Source organism: Neopelma chrysocephalum, unplaced genomic scaffold (assembly GCF_003984885.1).
Source record: "Neopelma chrysocephalum unplaced genomic scaffold, ASM398488v2 Primary Assembly neopelma1_24, whole genome shotgun sequence".
NCBI classification, from domain to species: domain Eukaryota; kingdom Metazoa; phylum Chordata; class Aves; order Passeriformes; family Pipridae; genus Neopelma; species Neopelma chrysocephalum.
Genome location: NW_020897693.1, coordinates 48,102,397 through 48,120,707, shown reverse-complemented (window position 1 = coordinate 48,120,707; position 18,311 = coordinate 48,102,397). Strand labels below are relative to the sequence as shown.

The 18,311-nt window shown below is 40.7% G+C and overlaps 1 protein-coding gene across 1 annotated transcript in view; it reads right to left on the bottom strand.

Moving 5' to 3' along the window:
- KIF26A (kinesin family member 26A) overlaps positions 1 to 18,311 on the bottom strand; it is a 99,859-nt gene that overhangs the window by 37,932 nt on the left and 43,616 nt on the right. The window contains exon 4 of the mRNA XM_027674086.1: positions 10,964 to 11,130. Within this exon, the coding sequence (XP_027529887.1) occupies positions 10,964 to 11,130 (167 nt within the window). The remainder of the gene's footprint in view (positions 1 to 10,963; positions 11,131 to 18,311) is intronic.

Here is an 18,311-nt window from a genome sequence, read left to right as displayed (position 1 = left end):
AGCTACCTGAACGCCAGCACTATTTCCCAGCTCTGTTTCATGACCTAACTGAGCTAAAGCAGGCAGAACCACATCAATCTAAGCACACTCCTTAGGCAAAAAACGTTGGACTTATTTGCCAGCAAGACACAGACTCATGAAACAGTCAGGTTGAGCAAAACAGAATTCTAGCCTCATTTGTATTCTGTCAAGAAAAAGTAATAAAGACATTTTTAAAGCTACAAAGTAATGAAATTTAAGCAATGGTGTTAACTAGCCCTTCATTATTAAAGTAATCACTTAAATAGATCACTTAAAATTTTGCTCTGTACTATCAGCTCCTGATGCACAGAGAGAAGCCAATAAGTTTTTTGTTACAAAAGATATTACACTCCATGCTATTCATCAAAAACAATTTGCTATGAAAAGCAAAAGCATTCTGCTCATTCAGGTTGCTCCAGGGAAGAAATAGATGCACTTGCAAGTGGAAAAGATGAGAGAGAAAATACATGACATCACTAACAAGAGTTCATCTGAAGCACTAGATTCAGACAAGTATCTGACAGGAAAGAGAAGGACTAAAAGGGGGGCAAATTCACTATTTTCACATTCCTGATTGCATATACCAGTCTGAATACAAGTGAGCATCTGTGACTGTAATGCCTCCTTTACCTTAAAAGCTGTGGGGTGGGTTACATGTTCAGGTTACCTTCCTTTGCCCCAACACACCATGCCCACAGGCAAACCTTTCTCATCAATTTCAGCTCCCTCAGTTCCATATTTTATTGAACATCTAGAAAATCCACAGAGGATCCATTCCCACTTCAGCTGGGTTTTATTTCAGATGCTTAGTCAAAGTCTTGACACCTATACTGCCAAGCAAATAACTTCTCAGGGGGGCATTTACTTATTCCTACTGTTAGTGAGTTAAATGGTCACTGACAGCACTAAATGATGCAGGGGAAATCACCCAAGAACAGGAGTCACATGCCCACACAATGACTATTTTTAAACAGAGGAGGGACACATGGGCTTCTAGACCCAGGGTTTCTATGATTTATTTAACTGACATCAGTTCTGAAGTGATATTTCTCAGAGGTATAATGGGCTGAAATTACAGCACCATTTAAAATAGCACTTGACAGGAAAATTTGAGATGCATGTTCTTCCTTCACTGAGGATGGAGAGATTTGACTATTTCTGACCCAAAGATGATAACTTCAAATTTCAGTAGAAATTAGCGACTCCTGAAGACCTGCTGAGACACAGTATCAAAGGATATTCTGAAGCTTGCCCTGAACTCCAACAAGCTTCACTAATAACATTTAGATTAGATTCATTTTATGCTGATTAACTTCCACTGAGTCATTTACTCCCAGTAAAAACTCTATAAGGCAGTGCTTCTTAATAAGTGAGCTCCACCACTGTGGACACAAAAAGCCCAGCGAAGCAGAAAGCAACCCCAAGAGCAGCACTATACTGATGTTGAGTGAGGTACTGGCTAAGCTGTTTGAAATGTCCTGCCAAAAGAAACATCTTCCATCCTCCAGCAGGAAAGATGAAGGAAGTTTTAGAAAGCCAAAATGCAATGATATTTCATAGAGAATTTAAAAGTATCTTCAGAGAATTCCTGCAGTTGATCAAGCACTGCAGCTATAGTGCTAGTGCATTATTTTGGCTTGACATTTCATTTTTGTTATAAATGATAATGCGGGATGTCTTATTTTGCCACAAGCACAAGCAAGCAAAGCAATGTTGCTCAGAAGAGAGAAAGTGTCACTTCAAAGTCCATCTGCCCTGCAAACCACATCCTGCACATCATAAACTTAGTGTTAGATTGACTGCAAGTTAGCCATGAGAACTAAATACTCAACTATCAGTCTGGTTTAACTATTTCACCTGCTAAGTCTGTCTGTCTTAACAACATATTAAAATAGTTAAATATGTTACTGGAAGAGTCTGAAAGTCACTAACAAAGTTATAAAACAGGTGCAAACTGTCAAAGTACATCCCCACAGGAAAGTAACCATTATCATTTTACCTATGGAATGCTCCATTCCCACTGCAGCAAAACCACCAGTGCAGCTGCCACTGCTGCCAAGCTGAGGAGCCCCAAATAACGGAGTCAGAGCAAGCGCTGGTGTTCAGGAGTCCAGGAACCAAAAAAGCAGGCAGACTGGGAAGGCTGGGGTGAGGAGGAGGCAGGAGAAGTACTCCTCTTGACAAGCTAGGAAGGGCAGAAAGAAGGGAAAAAGCCAAACGGAAAGAGAGACTCTGGTAGCCAGACAACAGCAAGATTCCATACAGTCAGGAAAACAGAATGATCAGGTGTGTTCAGCTAGGGAGGAAGGAGAAAATATAGAAAGGATCATATAAAAAAATCCTAAAATTAAGGGAGAAAATATTAAGTCCAGGCAAGCAGAAGATCCAAGAGAGGACAAAGTAAGAAGAAATATCTGCATGACTCCAGTCAAATACTTCAGACTTTTCCCTAGTTTAAAATCCACTGACCGCCATTTATCCCCACAAATAAATTCAAACTTGGGTAGGTCTGAAGTCTCCCCTCTGGCATACTTGTGGACACATATGTTTTAAATTATTCTTCTTTGCTCTTCCTCATGGGCATCAAGGACATCTCAGAATATAGAGCTAACCCAAGACCCACTCACTGCAACCACCATCTGTACTGAACCACCTACAGTAGCTCAGAAAGTCATCACATCTCCTGGAGGGGCTGCCTCCAGTACTCCAGAACCTCTTGTATTATCATCCATCAAGGCACTCGGAGCTGACAAAAATCAGTCCTCCTTAGGGGTGGCCTCACATGCCAAAGATCCTTAAGGTATTCAGTCAGCAGGAAACACTGCAAGTGCTTTGTTGTGCCCCAATTCTGCTTTTGCAATGAACCTGGAATAAAGACCTAGAACACCCTCTCCAAAATCCTGACCTAATCATGAGGTTCCCACATTATTAGATCCATTTTTCCCATCTTTCACTGTTTACTCCTTTTCATATTTCCTGCCAATGTGTTTGGCAGCAGGTTCCCTCCTTTTTTCACTCTGCCATCTCCTGCCCAACCAGTTCACCCACAAGTGCTACAGCCTGTGCTATCCAAGTGAGGCTTCTCCTTCCAAACATGTCCCTGACATTGATGTCTTGCATCATCTCTCCTTGGTTCATACACCACGATCCTTAATACTCTGTATGGGGAGCTTCATCTTCCAAGGCAATGACTCACAGATGCCCAGTGCTGGTTCATCTGGTCACCGCCCAGTTCCCTCTGAGGCTCTCTCAAATCATCACCATGTGCTCTCCACCTTGGCTGATCACTCAGTGCCTGTCCCCTCAAAATCAACAGGCATATCCTGATCACAAATCTGTTAGACTTTGGGGCATTTTTCACGCTTTCAGTAGTGTTCTAACTCAGCAGAACTGACATCCAAACTCTACCTTCCCTCTCCCCTCAGCTACTCCAATTTCTTTACCTCCTCCCTTTGCTGAACTACAGCTCTGTGCCTCATCTCTGTTTGCCCAGTCAATCTCACAGCCATCATAGATGAGCTCTCCATAGCAGGGGGCCTGGCTCACCATACGCTGATAACACACTGTGTAAATGTACGATGCTGTATTAGCAGTAACGATGTTCCACTGCTAAACATGCTGTCCTGAGAGTCATTTGTGTTCCCAAGAACAAAGACTACTAAATTCAGGCTTATCTCCTAATTTATCCTCCTTACAGGCTAACATGAAACGGGATATACCTAAAGCACGCACTCTTTGTTTGTCCTTAATTACAGGCAGTATTATGCTGCCACAGCAACTAAGAAAGCTTAAGCTCCCCTGAGATGATACAAGATACTGCACAATGCCTCACACCCTGCCCCGTCCCCTGTCCCCACATAGTGCTGTGCTACGTGCGGGTCATGTTTGCTCTCTAGCAACCACATTCCAGCAGCCACGGCATGGCACCGGCAAGACAAGGCAAGCCCTTTGGTGACACCCGCTCCCTCTCCATTTGCACATCTGCATGAGGGCTTTCTTGCTCTTCCCAGCTCCATGCAGAGAGGAGAAAAGCAACAGGAGGGCATCCCTTTCTCCAGCCCCATGCAGTGGGGAGGACACCGCAGGGCTGCTCCAGCCTTCTAAGTCCAGAGTAGGGGGGTCATTAAGGGCGAAAGAATAATTATGCATCTAATTGTGTATCTGGCTGACCCTTGAAACAGCTGGATGCTCCACTTCATCTGCACATCCATAGTTCTCCCCCAAGCCACAAATTTCTCAGCCAACCTTCCTGACCAGTGACCAAATGGTCACAAGAGAAATTGGGGCATTCCAGGCATTTAACAAAGAAGGGACGGCGCACTGAGGGGCTGTTGGGCTGCATTAATGCCAGCAAGCCGTGATGTCCCTGAGGAGCCCTGCAATCCCATGATACTGCTATGACACTGTAAATTAGAGACAAACCATGCATGGGTTTTGGATAAATCTGCCAGCAAAGCAGCCTTAATTGGGAAGAGCTGGTACCCCACTTTCCTAGGTAACCAGTTCAAAGAAAATTTTCCCACATCACCTCAACACAGGAATCCTTAGGCATGGGTTATGCTTACTGAGGAAGCTTTAATAAGTGACTGTGCTGCTTCTCCTGACCCATGATTTATCAAGAATTTACTATGGTTACCTGCTACTATAGTAAGCACTTCTGTTTCAGTCTCACAGACTAGTTTAACTACTACAGGTCAGCACAACAATCTCTAACTCAGGATTCAATGAATTACACATTTTCCTCACCTTTTGGTGAACTACTGCTTATTCGTAACCCAGTTATCCACTTTATCTGTCAAAGAGACTTAATTTGTGCCAGCTCCGCACAAAGGCAGGATACCTGGGCATCCCAGCAGGGTACTGGGCAAAAGTTTACAGCTATTAAATACAGGGAATTACATTATGAGCTTAGCAGAAATATAATGCTTGCTTTTAACAGGACAGAGAATGACAGGCTGAGGTGATTTACTTAGAAACATCTTAAACACAGCAACTTAAAAAAAAGTATGGGGTTTTTTTCTTCTCTTTTTTTCCCCCTGCATTAAATTCTGAAAGTACTGGTAGTCATGGAATAATCAGGTTTAACAGGTTAGCAGTAATATATGCCTCAAGTGTTCCTAATACATCATAATCTTCTTTCACAGAATTTGCATCACTGTCAAACTGAACTACTGATTTTCAGTTGATGCTTTTAACATGTTTCTATGGTTACTTTCCAAGGTCGCATCACAGACGCCTGAACAGCAGTTCAGAAAGACAAAAGGCATTTTGCACCCTTCACCATATTAAATAATTTATGAAAGTTAAGGCATCCTCATGGAAAAAAAAAATCATAAAAGAATGGGTTCTGAGGTTATTTTCTCAGCACCAGTTTGAAGCACAGCAAAATCAATATCTCTACAAAAGCTTTCAAGACAAGACTATTTGACTAATGTTCCATATGGTAGAAAACGCTAAGGAACACATTCTAAGTTTACATTATATGCACAAGCCTACATGAACTGCATGAATAGACCTTAAAGCAAAATGTAGACATCTAGTTTGCTGCTATCAGCTTCATCTCTTAAATCAGGCATTAGGCATTGTCTCAGTATTCTAAATCTAAAAAATGAAAAAAAAAACTGAAAAAAAAGAGGTAAAAACAGTAATGGCAGCCTTTATTACTTCCACCATTTTTCATTCAAAGCCCCACAGATTTCATCTGTCCCCTAAATGCTACAAATTCTGACTAGTGTAATGAAAGCTTGTACACAAAATATCTGAATTCTCTGCCTACCGCTACACTAGATCAGAGTTTATTGGAACTAATTGAAGTGTCTAAGGCTTGGAACAAAAACACATTAGTCATTTAGTGGTTGTGCTAATATTGCTATGCCTTTCCTGCAGTTTCATTAGATACAGACTGCTTCAATACCCTAATCATATGCTCAGTCACAGCACAATCAGGACACAGAGTACTGACAAGCTGTCCCACCATGCCTAAAGCTGATAAGGTGTCTGCTCTATGAGCAACCTCAATTATTGACTATATTTTATGGTCAATCTAATGACCAAATGCTTATCAGTGAACCATCAGGTGCCTGTAATAGGATAGTGACCCTTAGTTTATATGTACCATTACTGCTCATTAGTGAATAATTAGATTCTTTAATCCAAACTCACAGGCATTAAAATATGATGGAATATCCTGACTCTAGAAAAAGACAACTACACTTATTTCAACTCTTCAGATGTTCAATTACGTTACTTGGAGATTGTATATTCTGTTAAGAAAAGCTGCTTGCAAAAAGCATATCATGTGCAATGTTTTATATCATGTCTAAATTGACACAGCTTTCCCAAACATGCAGGAAGATGAGAGTGGAAGGATAATGGGTGTGATTCACCACTGTAATTCTCCAGATTTATTAACTTAAATGTTTTTAATCTACCAAAGCCCAGCAACACTGCAAATAATTTAGAAAACTGAAAACCAGTGAGTGCATAGTGAGTGTTATATGTTTGGAAGAGTAATTTGTCAAACAAAAGCAGGCAGATACAAGGGAAAGAAGCTGCAACTATAGAGATATTTCCCCGCTTCAAAGGCAGCAGTGCCAGAGCAGCAAGTGCAACCTGTGACCAAGACAGTTTGAAAAGATCAACAACTCGACATCAAAGAAGATGACAATTTTAGAAGACAGACTTAATACAGTTTGTCTTCTGCTCAACACTGCTTGCTTTGATATCCATTTTCTTCTAAACAGCTTTGATTCATCCTAGCTGCCCTGTCACTGCTCAAACCTTCCTTCCAGCTTGTGCACTGGGGGCAGGTCCCCATGGTCTCACCCAAACAGCAGCACAGGCACTGCTGCCACCACTGTCACCAGCCACCAACAGGCAGAAATGGCATGTTAATGGTGACAGCTTCGATTTATTGGGGGTCTTGATTCTCCTCCCAAGGGGGTGGTATTTCCTTTTTTGTCAGATAGCCCATTAACCTCTTCCCAAGTGCATGCCTCTTCTCCTCATCGCTGCCCTTCTCCTGCCTGTTCTTGGAAACACCATTTCCTCTCCTTCCCAGGTGTCCAGGTGACGAAAAAGCCCAGGAACTTATCACAGTTTTATAACAAAATATGCCAATATTTACTTAGTTGCAAGCATAACCCACAGAAGGGTCCTACAATTATCTCACATATTTTCACTTAATAATATAAAGTTTGTTCAGGTTCCTTATACAAAAAAAAAAAAGGACACCTGGAAAGAGGTATAAAATGTGGAGCACTAGGCAAGGCACAGTTCATGTTACACCAAGGGACAAAGGCCAGATGCATTCTTCTTAAATCTGAAGAATGCAAGAATAAACTTCTCTTGAATCGTAAGGGTGAACTGGGAGTCTCTTCACAGCCATCCATGAACATGAGCTGTGCTTTTTGCCTGAGCTTTCTTATTCTGTCAGTGACCTACTGAGAAGCTCCATTTTCTGCTAAAACCTCTGGTCCTTCGGTAACACAACCAGTGAGTAATGTCTGGCAATTTGCTTGCGTGACACAGTCAGATGTTAATCAAAGCTTTCCTCCTTCTGTGACAGATCACAGTGAGGAAAAAAGCTTAAAACTGATTTAATTTCTTAATACGCTTCTGTCTGCTGTCTTTAATATTTGGCTTTGATTTTGAATACTTAGCACTTCTCTGCATTTCTTGGTAATGAATAAAATACTTTTTTTTAAGCTGAAGATAATTAAGCTTCAAGAAATTAAATATGACATTCAAATGAGAAAGAGTTTTGGATGAATATGTAGATTTGGGCTGCACATATGCTTAACAAAATCAATGCATTCACTGCAAAGAATACCTTAAAGATATTCATTTTAATCTTGGGTACCTCTTCTCACCAGGTAAAAGTTTTACTGCAGTTCTTAGTTTTTATTTTCCAGGTGAGGAAATGAACTCTCTGTATCATCTTTTGAGTTTGTGACCTTCAAAACACAAAACTCTGACTCTCAAGGAACAACCTGGAGTAAAAAACTAAGCAACCAACCAAAAAACCAGTCCACAAGCAAGAGTGTAAGGCTGTTATTTCACCAAATAGACACTCTAGTTTTAATGTGAAAAAGACATTTATATGCTGCCAGGAAACCATGTCACAATCCAAAAGCTAATTGTGCTGTACAAGCACAGTTAATGCTGTTTCATGAAGAATTAGACTGAAGTCCTTTATTCATGTGGAAAAAAAATCTATATCTAGTGTCACTGTGGCTCAGAAAATCACAAATGCAGTTGTCACAAGCATCCTATGAAGGCTTTGTCTTCCAAAGTAACTAACCCTACACCTGAATATACTGAACATTAATATGCATGCAAATTTTTACCTTGCTACTCTATTTCTAAGGCAAAAGTTCCAACCAGAGCTCCTTTTACAGAAGGCTCATGTAAAAAAATGAAGGTCTCAATAGACTCGGTCAAAGAGAGGCCAATGATTTGCGAAAAAAAATATATATATCTGTGTGTATGTCTGTGAGATTATCAATATATTAACTGCATTTATTCCACAATAACAAAATGTGCCAGGCTCTGCATAACATGAGTAAGACGCTGGCTTTGCTACAAAGTTCAGAATTTAAGTGGCTGAGGTGTGAAACACAGCAAGGAAAAAAAAATCAGCAAATGTAATGAACAGGGACTACAGCCTAACACTACTGCCATGACTTCTCTTTCATCTCCAGGTGCTTCCTGAGAGAGGATTAGCTGAACAGAGAGATGAAGGAGAGAGAAGTGGATGCTGCTGCAAAGGATGCGAGGCAGGGCTGACCTTCTTCCTCAGCAAGTTCACTGCTGGATGGTGCAAAGGGAAACAGACAGGACTGGAAAGGCTGAAGCAAAGAAGCCCGACAGCCCACCAGTACTGGACAAAAAACCCCAGACTGCTGATATCCTAATACCTGTGGTCCCTGGATAAGCCATTTCTCCCAGCATCTATGTAACTCACTCATCCTTGAAGATCCTCTCCTCTTCCTCTCCCCTCCTGCTGAGAACTGCACACCTTGAGGGTGGGAGGAAGACTCAGCATGAAAACTTGGATCCATAAAGGTCCCCATGGCATGAGGAGTCAGAAGAGAAGGAGCAGAGGCAGAGGGAGCCTCTCCTGAGGTTAGTGCCAATGTTGGGGGAGCAGCCCAGCCAGGACCTCTCTCCCCCAACCCTTGTGAGATTTTTTGTGTATCAACAACAACGCAAAAACAAACAGAAGTGCTTCACACACAAAAATTTCAACCAGCCCTGTTCTTTGGTTAAAAAATTGAAGAGAAACAATTTTGAACAGAGGAAACACGGGTAGGGAATAAGCAAGGTACTAATGGGTTTTTTAAATGTTTTAGCTAGCACATAGCTGCTAAAGCTATAAAATTCTGATTCACTTGAGGCAAAGACAGATTCATGAGAAGCAATTAGGGCCTGATCCAAAGTACAGTGATGTCATTTGCAGTCTTGCTGCTGACTTCAAGAATTTTTGATTCAAGCTAATGACAATCGCTTCACAATAAAAACAGAACTGAGTTTTGCTGACCATTGACAAAAGCATCAATGGGAGAAAAGATTTTGGGTCTTTTTTCAGACTGCTGGGCACTGATTTCTTTCATTTCCAAGGGAGGTATTTTATTTTCTGGCTTACCCTGTGAAAGGGACATGTCTTTACATTTGTTTGTGACATACAGATTAACACTGAAATAAATCCAAAGTAGATTAAGCTAAAATCACACTGTTTATACCCATAATATGAAACACAGTAACAAAAGCTGTGCTGCTGTCCATTCTAGATACTTTGGAGAATATTCATCTGTCCTTATTTAGGTAACTAAACAAGAAGAGAGATGCCTGAGCTTTTCCCCTTATTCGTCCTCTCCAGTCCCACTAATTTCAGATACCTATCTTTAAATTAAACCAATCATCCTCTGTAGGCAACCATTTCTATGTGTTGGCTTCAAACCCACAGCACAGAGATAAACCACTAACTTACACAGAGCGCTCTTAGGGCAGTCATTTCCCAACCTCTTGTGTACAGACAGATTGTGATATGTAGGCATTTAAGACTCATTGTACTATATTCTTCTAAAAAAACAAAACTTCAGAAGTTGAGCTCCTTCTGAAGTCAGGCTGCAACTTATAGTAAACATCATTTATTTAATGGTACAAAACATGTTAAAGACCAATGAAAAGGAAACAACACAATTACTATTGTGATTAAATGATAAGAAGTATTCTCACTTCGTGCATAAATCTGACTTTACTGCCATTCACAGACATACGTTTTTCAATATTGTCTGAAAATATGTTCAGTTCTGAATTAAAAAGGAGTTGGAATGCAAGTACAAAGCCCTGAATTTTGTTGTTTTAAATACCATCTGCTTGACAGCGTAGTGCATTTAATCAACATTGCTAATTACAACAAACATCCAAACAAAACTAACATATCGTTTTTGTTATAAGACCGAGGAATGAAAGCAAAAGATTGTTCTGAGCTACCGTTAAAATAAGAATGTCTTAAACTGTTTTAACTGTTGCTACCAACCATGTAAAAGCTTTCATTTGGACACACAGGCCATGCTACTGAATAAAAATCTAACTTTTTTTTTAAACTTGGTACTTCAGCTTTAGCATCAAGGAAACCTACAGAATAAAAGGCTTATGGTAGAAATGTCCATTAAGGACTAGAAAATGCCCAATACACAATTTCTAGGATTTTGGTTAAGTTCCTGCTGAGGTCTCCAGAGAGAAAGAGGGCGTCACCATCACACCCCTGCACCCCAGTGGCAGCAGAAAGCCAAAGTCATGACCAGGTGACCAACCCCATTTCTCAGCAACCAGCACCACACAGTACACCTTCTACCCATGGCAAAGATTCAACAGCATTTCACAACTCTTTGAAGACCCATGAGCAGTTATGGAAACCAGAAAGGTGAAAAACTACCTTATGAAGAACGAAGCTGCAGCCGAAGTACCTGCCGAGACTCCGGCCGGAGCGACCACGCTCTGGGAGGCTGCCATGCCTCCGGCTCCCGAGGGGTTGGAGTTGTGCTGCCCTGAGCTGATCTGAACACTGGGAACATCTCGGCCGCTTTCTGGTGCTGTTTCTGCCTGAAAAAAACAAATAAAACCACGTGCACAGGTTAGTACTAGTTAATACATGGCCACGACAGGGAAAATCTCATGCAGCGCTTCCACTGAGTGTCTTTGAAGGTGAAGATCAGCAGCAGCTGAGGAGTGATACAGCTGGACAAGTGTACCACAGTAGGTCCAGCAACAGAGAATGTAAAAACCATGACCACGGCAGAGAAGCAGAAAAACACAGAGAACCTTTGTGATGGGTAATGCACAGTTAAATAGTTTGACAGGCACAAAGAAATGGAAAACGATAAGCAGAACCCTTTTGTTTTACAGTGTTATTTGGGAGCTGGCAGAACTGTTTATCTGGTTCAGTTATAACTGTCAGGAATTATTTCTCAGTGGCACATCATCTACAGGACCTATCTGTTTAAGAGGAACTAACCAAACAGTCACATTTGTAACATGTTTCCACATGAATAACTCCAAGAACTAAATAAAAAATTGATTTTTTTTTAAAAACATATATACTGCCTTGTTTTTCAGCATTATTTATCCTAGCAGCACAAGTGTATGACACTTTTTTCTCCTGCAGACTAGTGGAAGAACAGGAGCAACTGGAGATGCATCTTCTCCAGCATAACATATCTGCAGTGTCTGAGAAGTTTGGAAGGTGGTGATTATTTTGAAATTTTTGCCAAAATATCAGACGTCTGTATTGTGAAATTGTGTCATGTCTATATCTTCGTGTTTAGGCCACCAACTCTTTCAAGTACCGAGTTCAATTAAGCCCCATCAGTCAAATGTTCACTGAAAGTGCTGGGATGCTTCCTTTTCAGAAAAACCTGCTCTATGTCTAGGAGCCCTGAAGATTTAATTAAAGATGACACTACAATAAATATCTGTCAAAAGAGTTAATTGCTTCATGTATGATAATATATGATGTTTCTGTCATCTGAAATACTATTTTGACATTTCCAACTAATTAGCTAAAATAAATTCCAGGAAAGCAGACAGCCTTGTAATGAAGCACAAATGCAATTAGGTATTTCCTGGGATGCCACCAAATTTTAAATTTTGAGCTGCCATAGATCATGTTTTACAACTACAGATATGCAGACATGGTAATAGGGCCTTCCCAGTTACATACACACCCTCAATTTTCTCATACACCAACAACACAAATAGAGATTTTCTCATGAGAATTGAGGCAATACCTAATTGAGGCAATACCCTGTTATTAGGTACCAAGTAAAAGAAAACTCTGTCAACGAAGCAGTGTTCAACAGGTGCATGAAAAGACGTCTGGAGTTTCCTCTGGACTCATTCCTATAGACTGAGTGCTGAATTCCCAGTTCCCAGCGAAGTCAACAAGCAAAAAGTACACCCAGCTCTTTTGAACATCTGCTCTTTAAAGATTAGTACTATTATCAGTATTATGGAGTGGCTGACTAAAGCTTCACCATAGAGTGCTACACAAAAATGTACTTTTATAGAGCTCACCTAAGAGATGTGAGGCTGAGACACAGAAGAACATTCATGCAGATTAACTTAATCCTAGCAAAGCTACTCATGCTAGAAGCCAAACTGGAAACTTTGAATAACCCTCTACAAAATCCTTCACTTTGTAATTCAGAAGTCTCATGAGATCAGATTTCTTAGTGATGCAGGCAGAAAGACAGATCGAGCACTGCTTGAGATCGAGACCGGCACATAGAAATGGTATGGCAAGAAAATGTGCTTTACAAAGGGAGTTTGTCTATCCCATCCATGATCTACTGGCAATGACAGCCAGGAACAGAGACGCTTGGAAAAGGATCAGATCCACTCATGTGGTTAATTGCTTATAACTAAGTGATGGAGTAATGAACCTTGAGGGGATCGATAAAGCAGGTATTTGATCATTAATGCACTGAAGCAACAGATGTGTGGTCTTGACCTATACCAGTCACAGAAAGTACAATGGCATGGAGAAAAACGCAGATAGGTAAAATCCACTGTGACATCTGAGCTTCAGAGTTACGTGAACTGACACAAAGCACTGACAAATACATGGAGCTTACTATGGATTTAGCAATTTGCAGACTTAAAAAAAAAAAATCTACATCAGAAACTTTGGAGTCATCATGAGGAGCGTAAAAACTGGCACATCAGGGACTGCCATTCTCAGCAGCAATGGCCTGATGTCCAGCAAGGGAATGACACCCAACCAGCAACCACGGTGGCAGACACTGTCACATCAGTGTCTGAATACTCCCCCACATTCTGTCAGGAAGACAACTATAATCCTCCGTCACATAAAATGTTGTCTCAGATTAAAAATTGCAGGCTCAAGATTAATTCCCGACACATTTTTCCACTCTCTTTCAGCAGGGGTTGTATTACACAATGGACCTTGAAACAAAGAAAATTATGTTTAAGCAAAATTTGGGGAAAAAAAAGCAGAAGCAGCAATGTGTTTCTAACCAATTACACTTTAACTAGCATATAATCTCGATGATAGCATGATTTAAAGCTAAATATGAAATCTGCAGAGTTAGCATGAAATGTCACTGAATTTTACAGTAAAGTGTAAGAGACTTGTAAGAACTGACTGGAACCTCTTAACAGATCAATTCCTGTAAAAGTTATTCACACTTAACAAAAATATGAACAATGTGTAACACATATTCCTTTTACATCACTTTTTTATTTCTATGAGAACTTAGAAGCCTGTATTTCTAAGAGACCAATGATTTTGGACATAGTAGGCATGTAACTTGAAATATCCAAATCAAATCTGATATTTCAGATAGCAGATGGTTAATATACTTTCCAGAACAACATATCTAAGTTGGATGTCTGTAAATTGCCATTCTCACATTAGACACACTTTCAAAAACTCAAACTGTAATTTCTGGATAAATCTGGAAGTTTTTTTCTCAGTTCTGTGTGTGCATGAAAGGAGGATGAAGGGAAGCCAAGGACAAGGCATTGATTCTTGTAAAGGGAGAAAAAGTGAAGACATGCAAGATAAAATAATCAGAAAACTACTGCAGAAGACAACCCATATAATTTAATTTGTCTTCAACTACCCAATTAGTATTCTTAAACACAGAGGTAACATCAGTTTTGCTGCATGGTGAGAAGCTGAAAAACCACAAAACTTCTTCCAAGTTTAGGACTCATTTCAAGGACTGCTTGCACCATCCGAAGTGACAGGATTTTCCAGCACAGCCATATTCAGGTCTCCCTGAGACAGCTACATCTCTCAGACAATGAGGAGGAGGACTCAGGTCTGAGGAAATTTGCCAGGTTCAAGTCATATGCCCTGAGGCAAGAACACTAAAGACAAGTAATGGACCTGGGCACTTCAGCTTGTCACACCACAAAAAAAGAATGCAGGAATTACTTCATGCTCCTTCCTCATCTCAACACATACTTTTTTCACAAGTGTGTATGGAAAATATAATTCTCTAGAGGACTGCAAGCAACTTTGCATGACTTTTTCGAGCATGCAAGTCTGCACAGAGAGAAGACTCCAGACTGCAGCTGAGAGGAAACTGTGCTTCAACATTTACTGAATTTTCATAAATCACTCATGATCAAATGCTAAATCATAATCTTGTCACTATAAAGTGTTACTGACTGCACTGAGTATTTAAAGTGTCATAGGCCTCCACATTCAGAAAGTAATGTTTGTTTTAATTTTCTAAGAAAAGGTTCGCTGGACAAAAGCCATTAACCCTCTGGAAACAAGCTAAACCTCAAAGGAAGGATTTCCAAAACTGCTCTATAGGACCCCTTTTCTTCTGTGTTGCAGACAGGAGGGTTTTGGTACCAGGTCCCAGTGCCCACTCTGAGGACATGGAAAAAGAGCCAGACATGCTGTGTTCCCAGCTGGCAGCATCCACACACACAGCTGAAGTTGGCACAACCACAACAAGAAATTACAGCGTGAGTTGTTCTCACTTAAGACACTCCCCCCAAAGGCTGGGGGAGAGAGCAGGAAGAGATGGAGGTGACCAGACATCCTCAAGCTACAGAGGTGTGGTGGGCAGAGCAGGGACATTCGCATTACACAGGTTCTCTGCCATGACTAGATTGCAGGAAACATCTGCCTGGGTTTAAACAAGTCAGATTAGTCCAAAATCACACTGCAAAGAAGTTGGCCATAAATGAAATATCCAGGTACACAGTACTCTGTCAAGCCATTACCATCCAAAGGACAATTACAACCCTAACAAGCTCTTTACAAGTTTGAAATGCAAAGCCAAAAACTAAGCCATAATGTTTTCAGTTTCCTGAATACTTCCATTATCTGGACATTGACCTTTGTCCAGGGATCCAAAAAAGCCAAGCTAAGTCATGCCACTTGGTCTCTGTAACACATTCAAAACATATATCTGGTGACAGGCAAGAAAAACATGGGACTATAAAAATAGAGAGAAAAACTAGTCCCAGGATTAGCCCCAGGACAGTACTGTCATGGCAAAAGAAAACTAGAAGGTTGGATAGAGCTGCAAAAGACTATCAAAAACAGAATCACAGAAGACAGAATGGAGAAAATTACAAGAGCCTCAACAAGTCTAACACATATCTGTGTAATCAGAGTCAGAACTCAATACAATTCACTTTGTTTCAAAAAATTAGCCCCATAATGAAAACACTCAACAGGGTTTCAACAGTGTATTGCAGGTAAAGCTCTAGCTGCTCTAGTACAGCCTGAGTCTGTACTGGTGATTTTTTCTCCCTTTTCTTCTTGTTTTTACCCCTTTCTGACCAGCAGTCAGACATACAGAATTCTGAGTATTTGCTTTAACTTACCATTTTCTCCTTTCTGAGTAGAATGTCACAGTCAATTAAATTGTAAAAACTGCTCGATCTAAATGATTTTGCAATATATTAAAGCTACTGTTTGTATATGATAAAACAATAATTTTCTGCCTAAATGATTCATGCAAAGACTCTCATGACCAGTAACTGGAACAAATGTGACGTAAATCTCTAGCTGGATAATGCTCATAATATAAACCCCTCTTTCAAGTAAGCATGGATAAGTCCTGCACACGTCTTCTGTGTGAAATTCCTCCTCCTGACTGACGAGCATTACACAAAGTTAACAGGGCAGCATATGCCAGGCTGAAGTGAAACATGTTCTGGGATAAACTTTTTTACTGCCATTTGACGTTGTTTCTGCCAGGGCTCATTATAAAATAACTGGGGCATTTTATAACTACAATACACTACTGTAGTCATTTTATAACCCGCAGCTGTGATGTGGTAACCAGAACGCCTAAACCTGTAGTTTCAAATTTTATATGCATCTCGTGTTCAGTGCAAATCAAACGCAGAGCACAGTATCCCTTCTCTCAAAAAAGGATTTTAGCTACAAAAGTTGCTAATGCCTGGCTTATCACTGATCTCTAAAAATGAGGCAGAAGGAGAAAAATTACAGAGAAATAGAATTAAACAGAAATAGGAGGGCCCATCTGCTGTCACAGACTGGAAAGTAATATAGGCGATCCAAAGACAACCTCAGAGCTCTTGCTTTTTGAAATTATATCTGAATTACTAAAACAGGTTGAGGGTTTGGATCTCAACCACCAAAAATTACTAGCAGTCTGTGCTTCACAGAAAAGACCTCATCCTTCAAGTGCAAGGCACATGCACCCAGCTACATCCAGCACTGGCACCCCTGACAGCACAAGAATGGAGAATTAGCAGCTTCTTCCCTCTGACCAGGGGCTTTTGATCTCAGTCTGAGCCAGATCTCTCCTAAACCATGATCCTTGGTCTCTGAGAAATCTATTAAGGTTTTGGGCTGACCTCCATCTACAAAATGAAACGTCATTCCTTCCCTCAGATTGCCCACATTCTCAGCCTCTGAAGCCAGGGCTCTGGTAGTGCAAAGATGCCATCAGGCAGTGACAGACCAATTGTTCCACATTTCAGCTACTCGGGACACCAATTCCAAAAGAGACAGCAAGCGATGCTCTTTTTCTTTACTTCTTCACAGGTATCTGACCACCAGCCACATGAACCTCACCCTCCTATTTGCTCATGTAAACCGACCACCTGGAAAGTCAGGAAGTCATGAAATGAGCTATCAAGAAGGACGTAGATCCTGCTGCACATTAACATCTCAAAAAAGGACTTTCATGTGTAGTGGATTTAAAACAGCCAGGCTAGAGGAACTATTTCTTCCAATGCCTCCAGACAAGCAGTAAGTGTTGCCCAGAGCCTTTCCTGCTGACAGGTATTACAATAGTTACAGCCTCCAAAGCCAAAAAATATAGCGGTGTACTGCTCAGGGTATTTATTCAAGTGGGTAAATATACAGTTGAACTCCTGCTTTTTGTCAGAGGTTGATATGAACAAGCAAAGGAATTCATTAACAAGCTCATAATAATGCAAATTTCTGTCAGTTTAGGATTGGGTTTCCAACAAGAAGACAAATGTTTTTCTATTAGGACTGACTTCCCAAGGCCAGATGTGTTTCAAACCACTAAACACAGGACACATACAGAGCTTTGAGTTGGGAGAACTTGTGTCACCTTCCTGATTCCACAACAGAATTTCTCAATGATTTAGGCAACTCAACCAAATCTCACTGTACCTTGATTACTCTCTATTCAGCAAAGGAATTACCATGTTCCCAATTTTATTATAATCACTATATTGTTATAATGATTGACATACAATGTCATCAAATAAAGGCAAAGGTGGACGGAGACTGTCATACCTAATTTCTATTTCAATCATGCTTGAACTGCTTACGTATTAGATGTAACTGCTTTAAAAAGAACATCCCTTGGGATCAATTTGCCTGACAGCTACCACATGCAAGCCACCCATTGACTAGTATCTCGAAGAGGTACAAGCCCTCATTATCTGAAGGGAAAACCAGGTCTTTAGTATACCCAAATCCAGAGACCAAGATTCAATTACAGGCAAACTCACGAAGCAGCATTAGGTTTGCACAGCTGTGATCATTGGGATGATTGTTGAAGGGCACTGAGGTCCCAAATGAGAGATGGAGCTGTGCAGGTGCAGCTCTTGTCTTCTGGCTGTTCCTTGCTATGTGCTGTTTGCTCCCAATGTGGGAACCGTGTAAACCAGGCACACAGACAGCCATGATCCACCATGACTAGAGTGAAATCTGCAAGTCTGCAGATGTCCCAAAGCTCTTTCAAGTAGCCAAATGCCAGTATTAAGGAATTCCAGAAGAATTT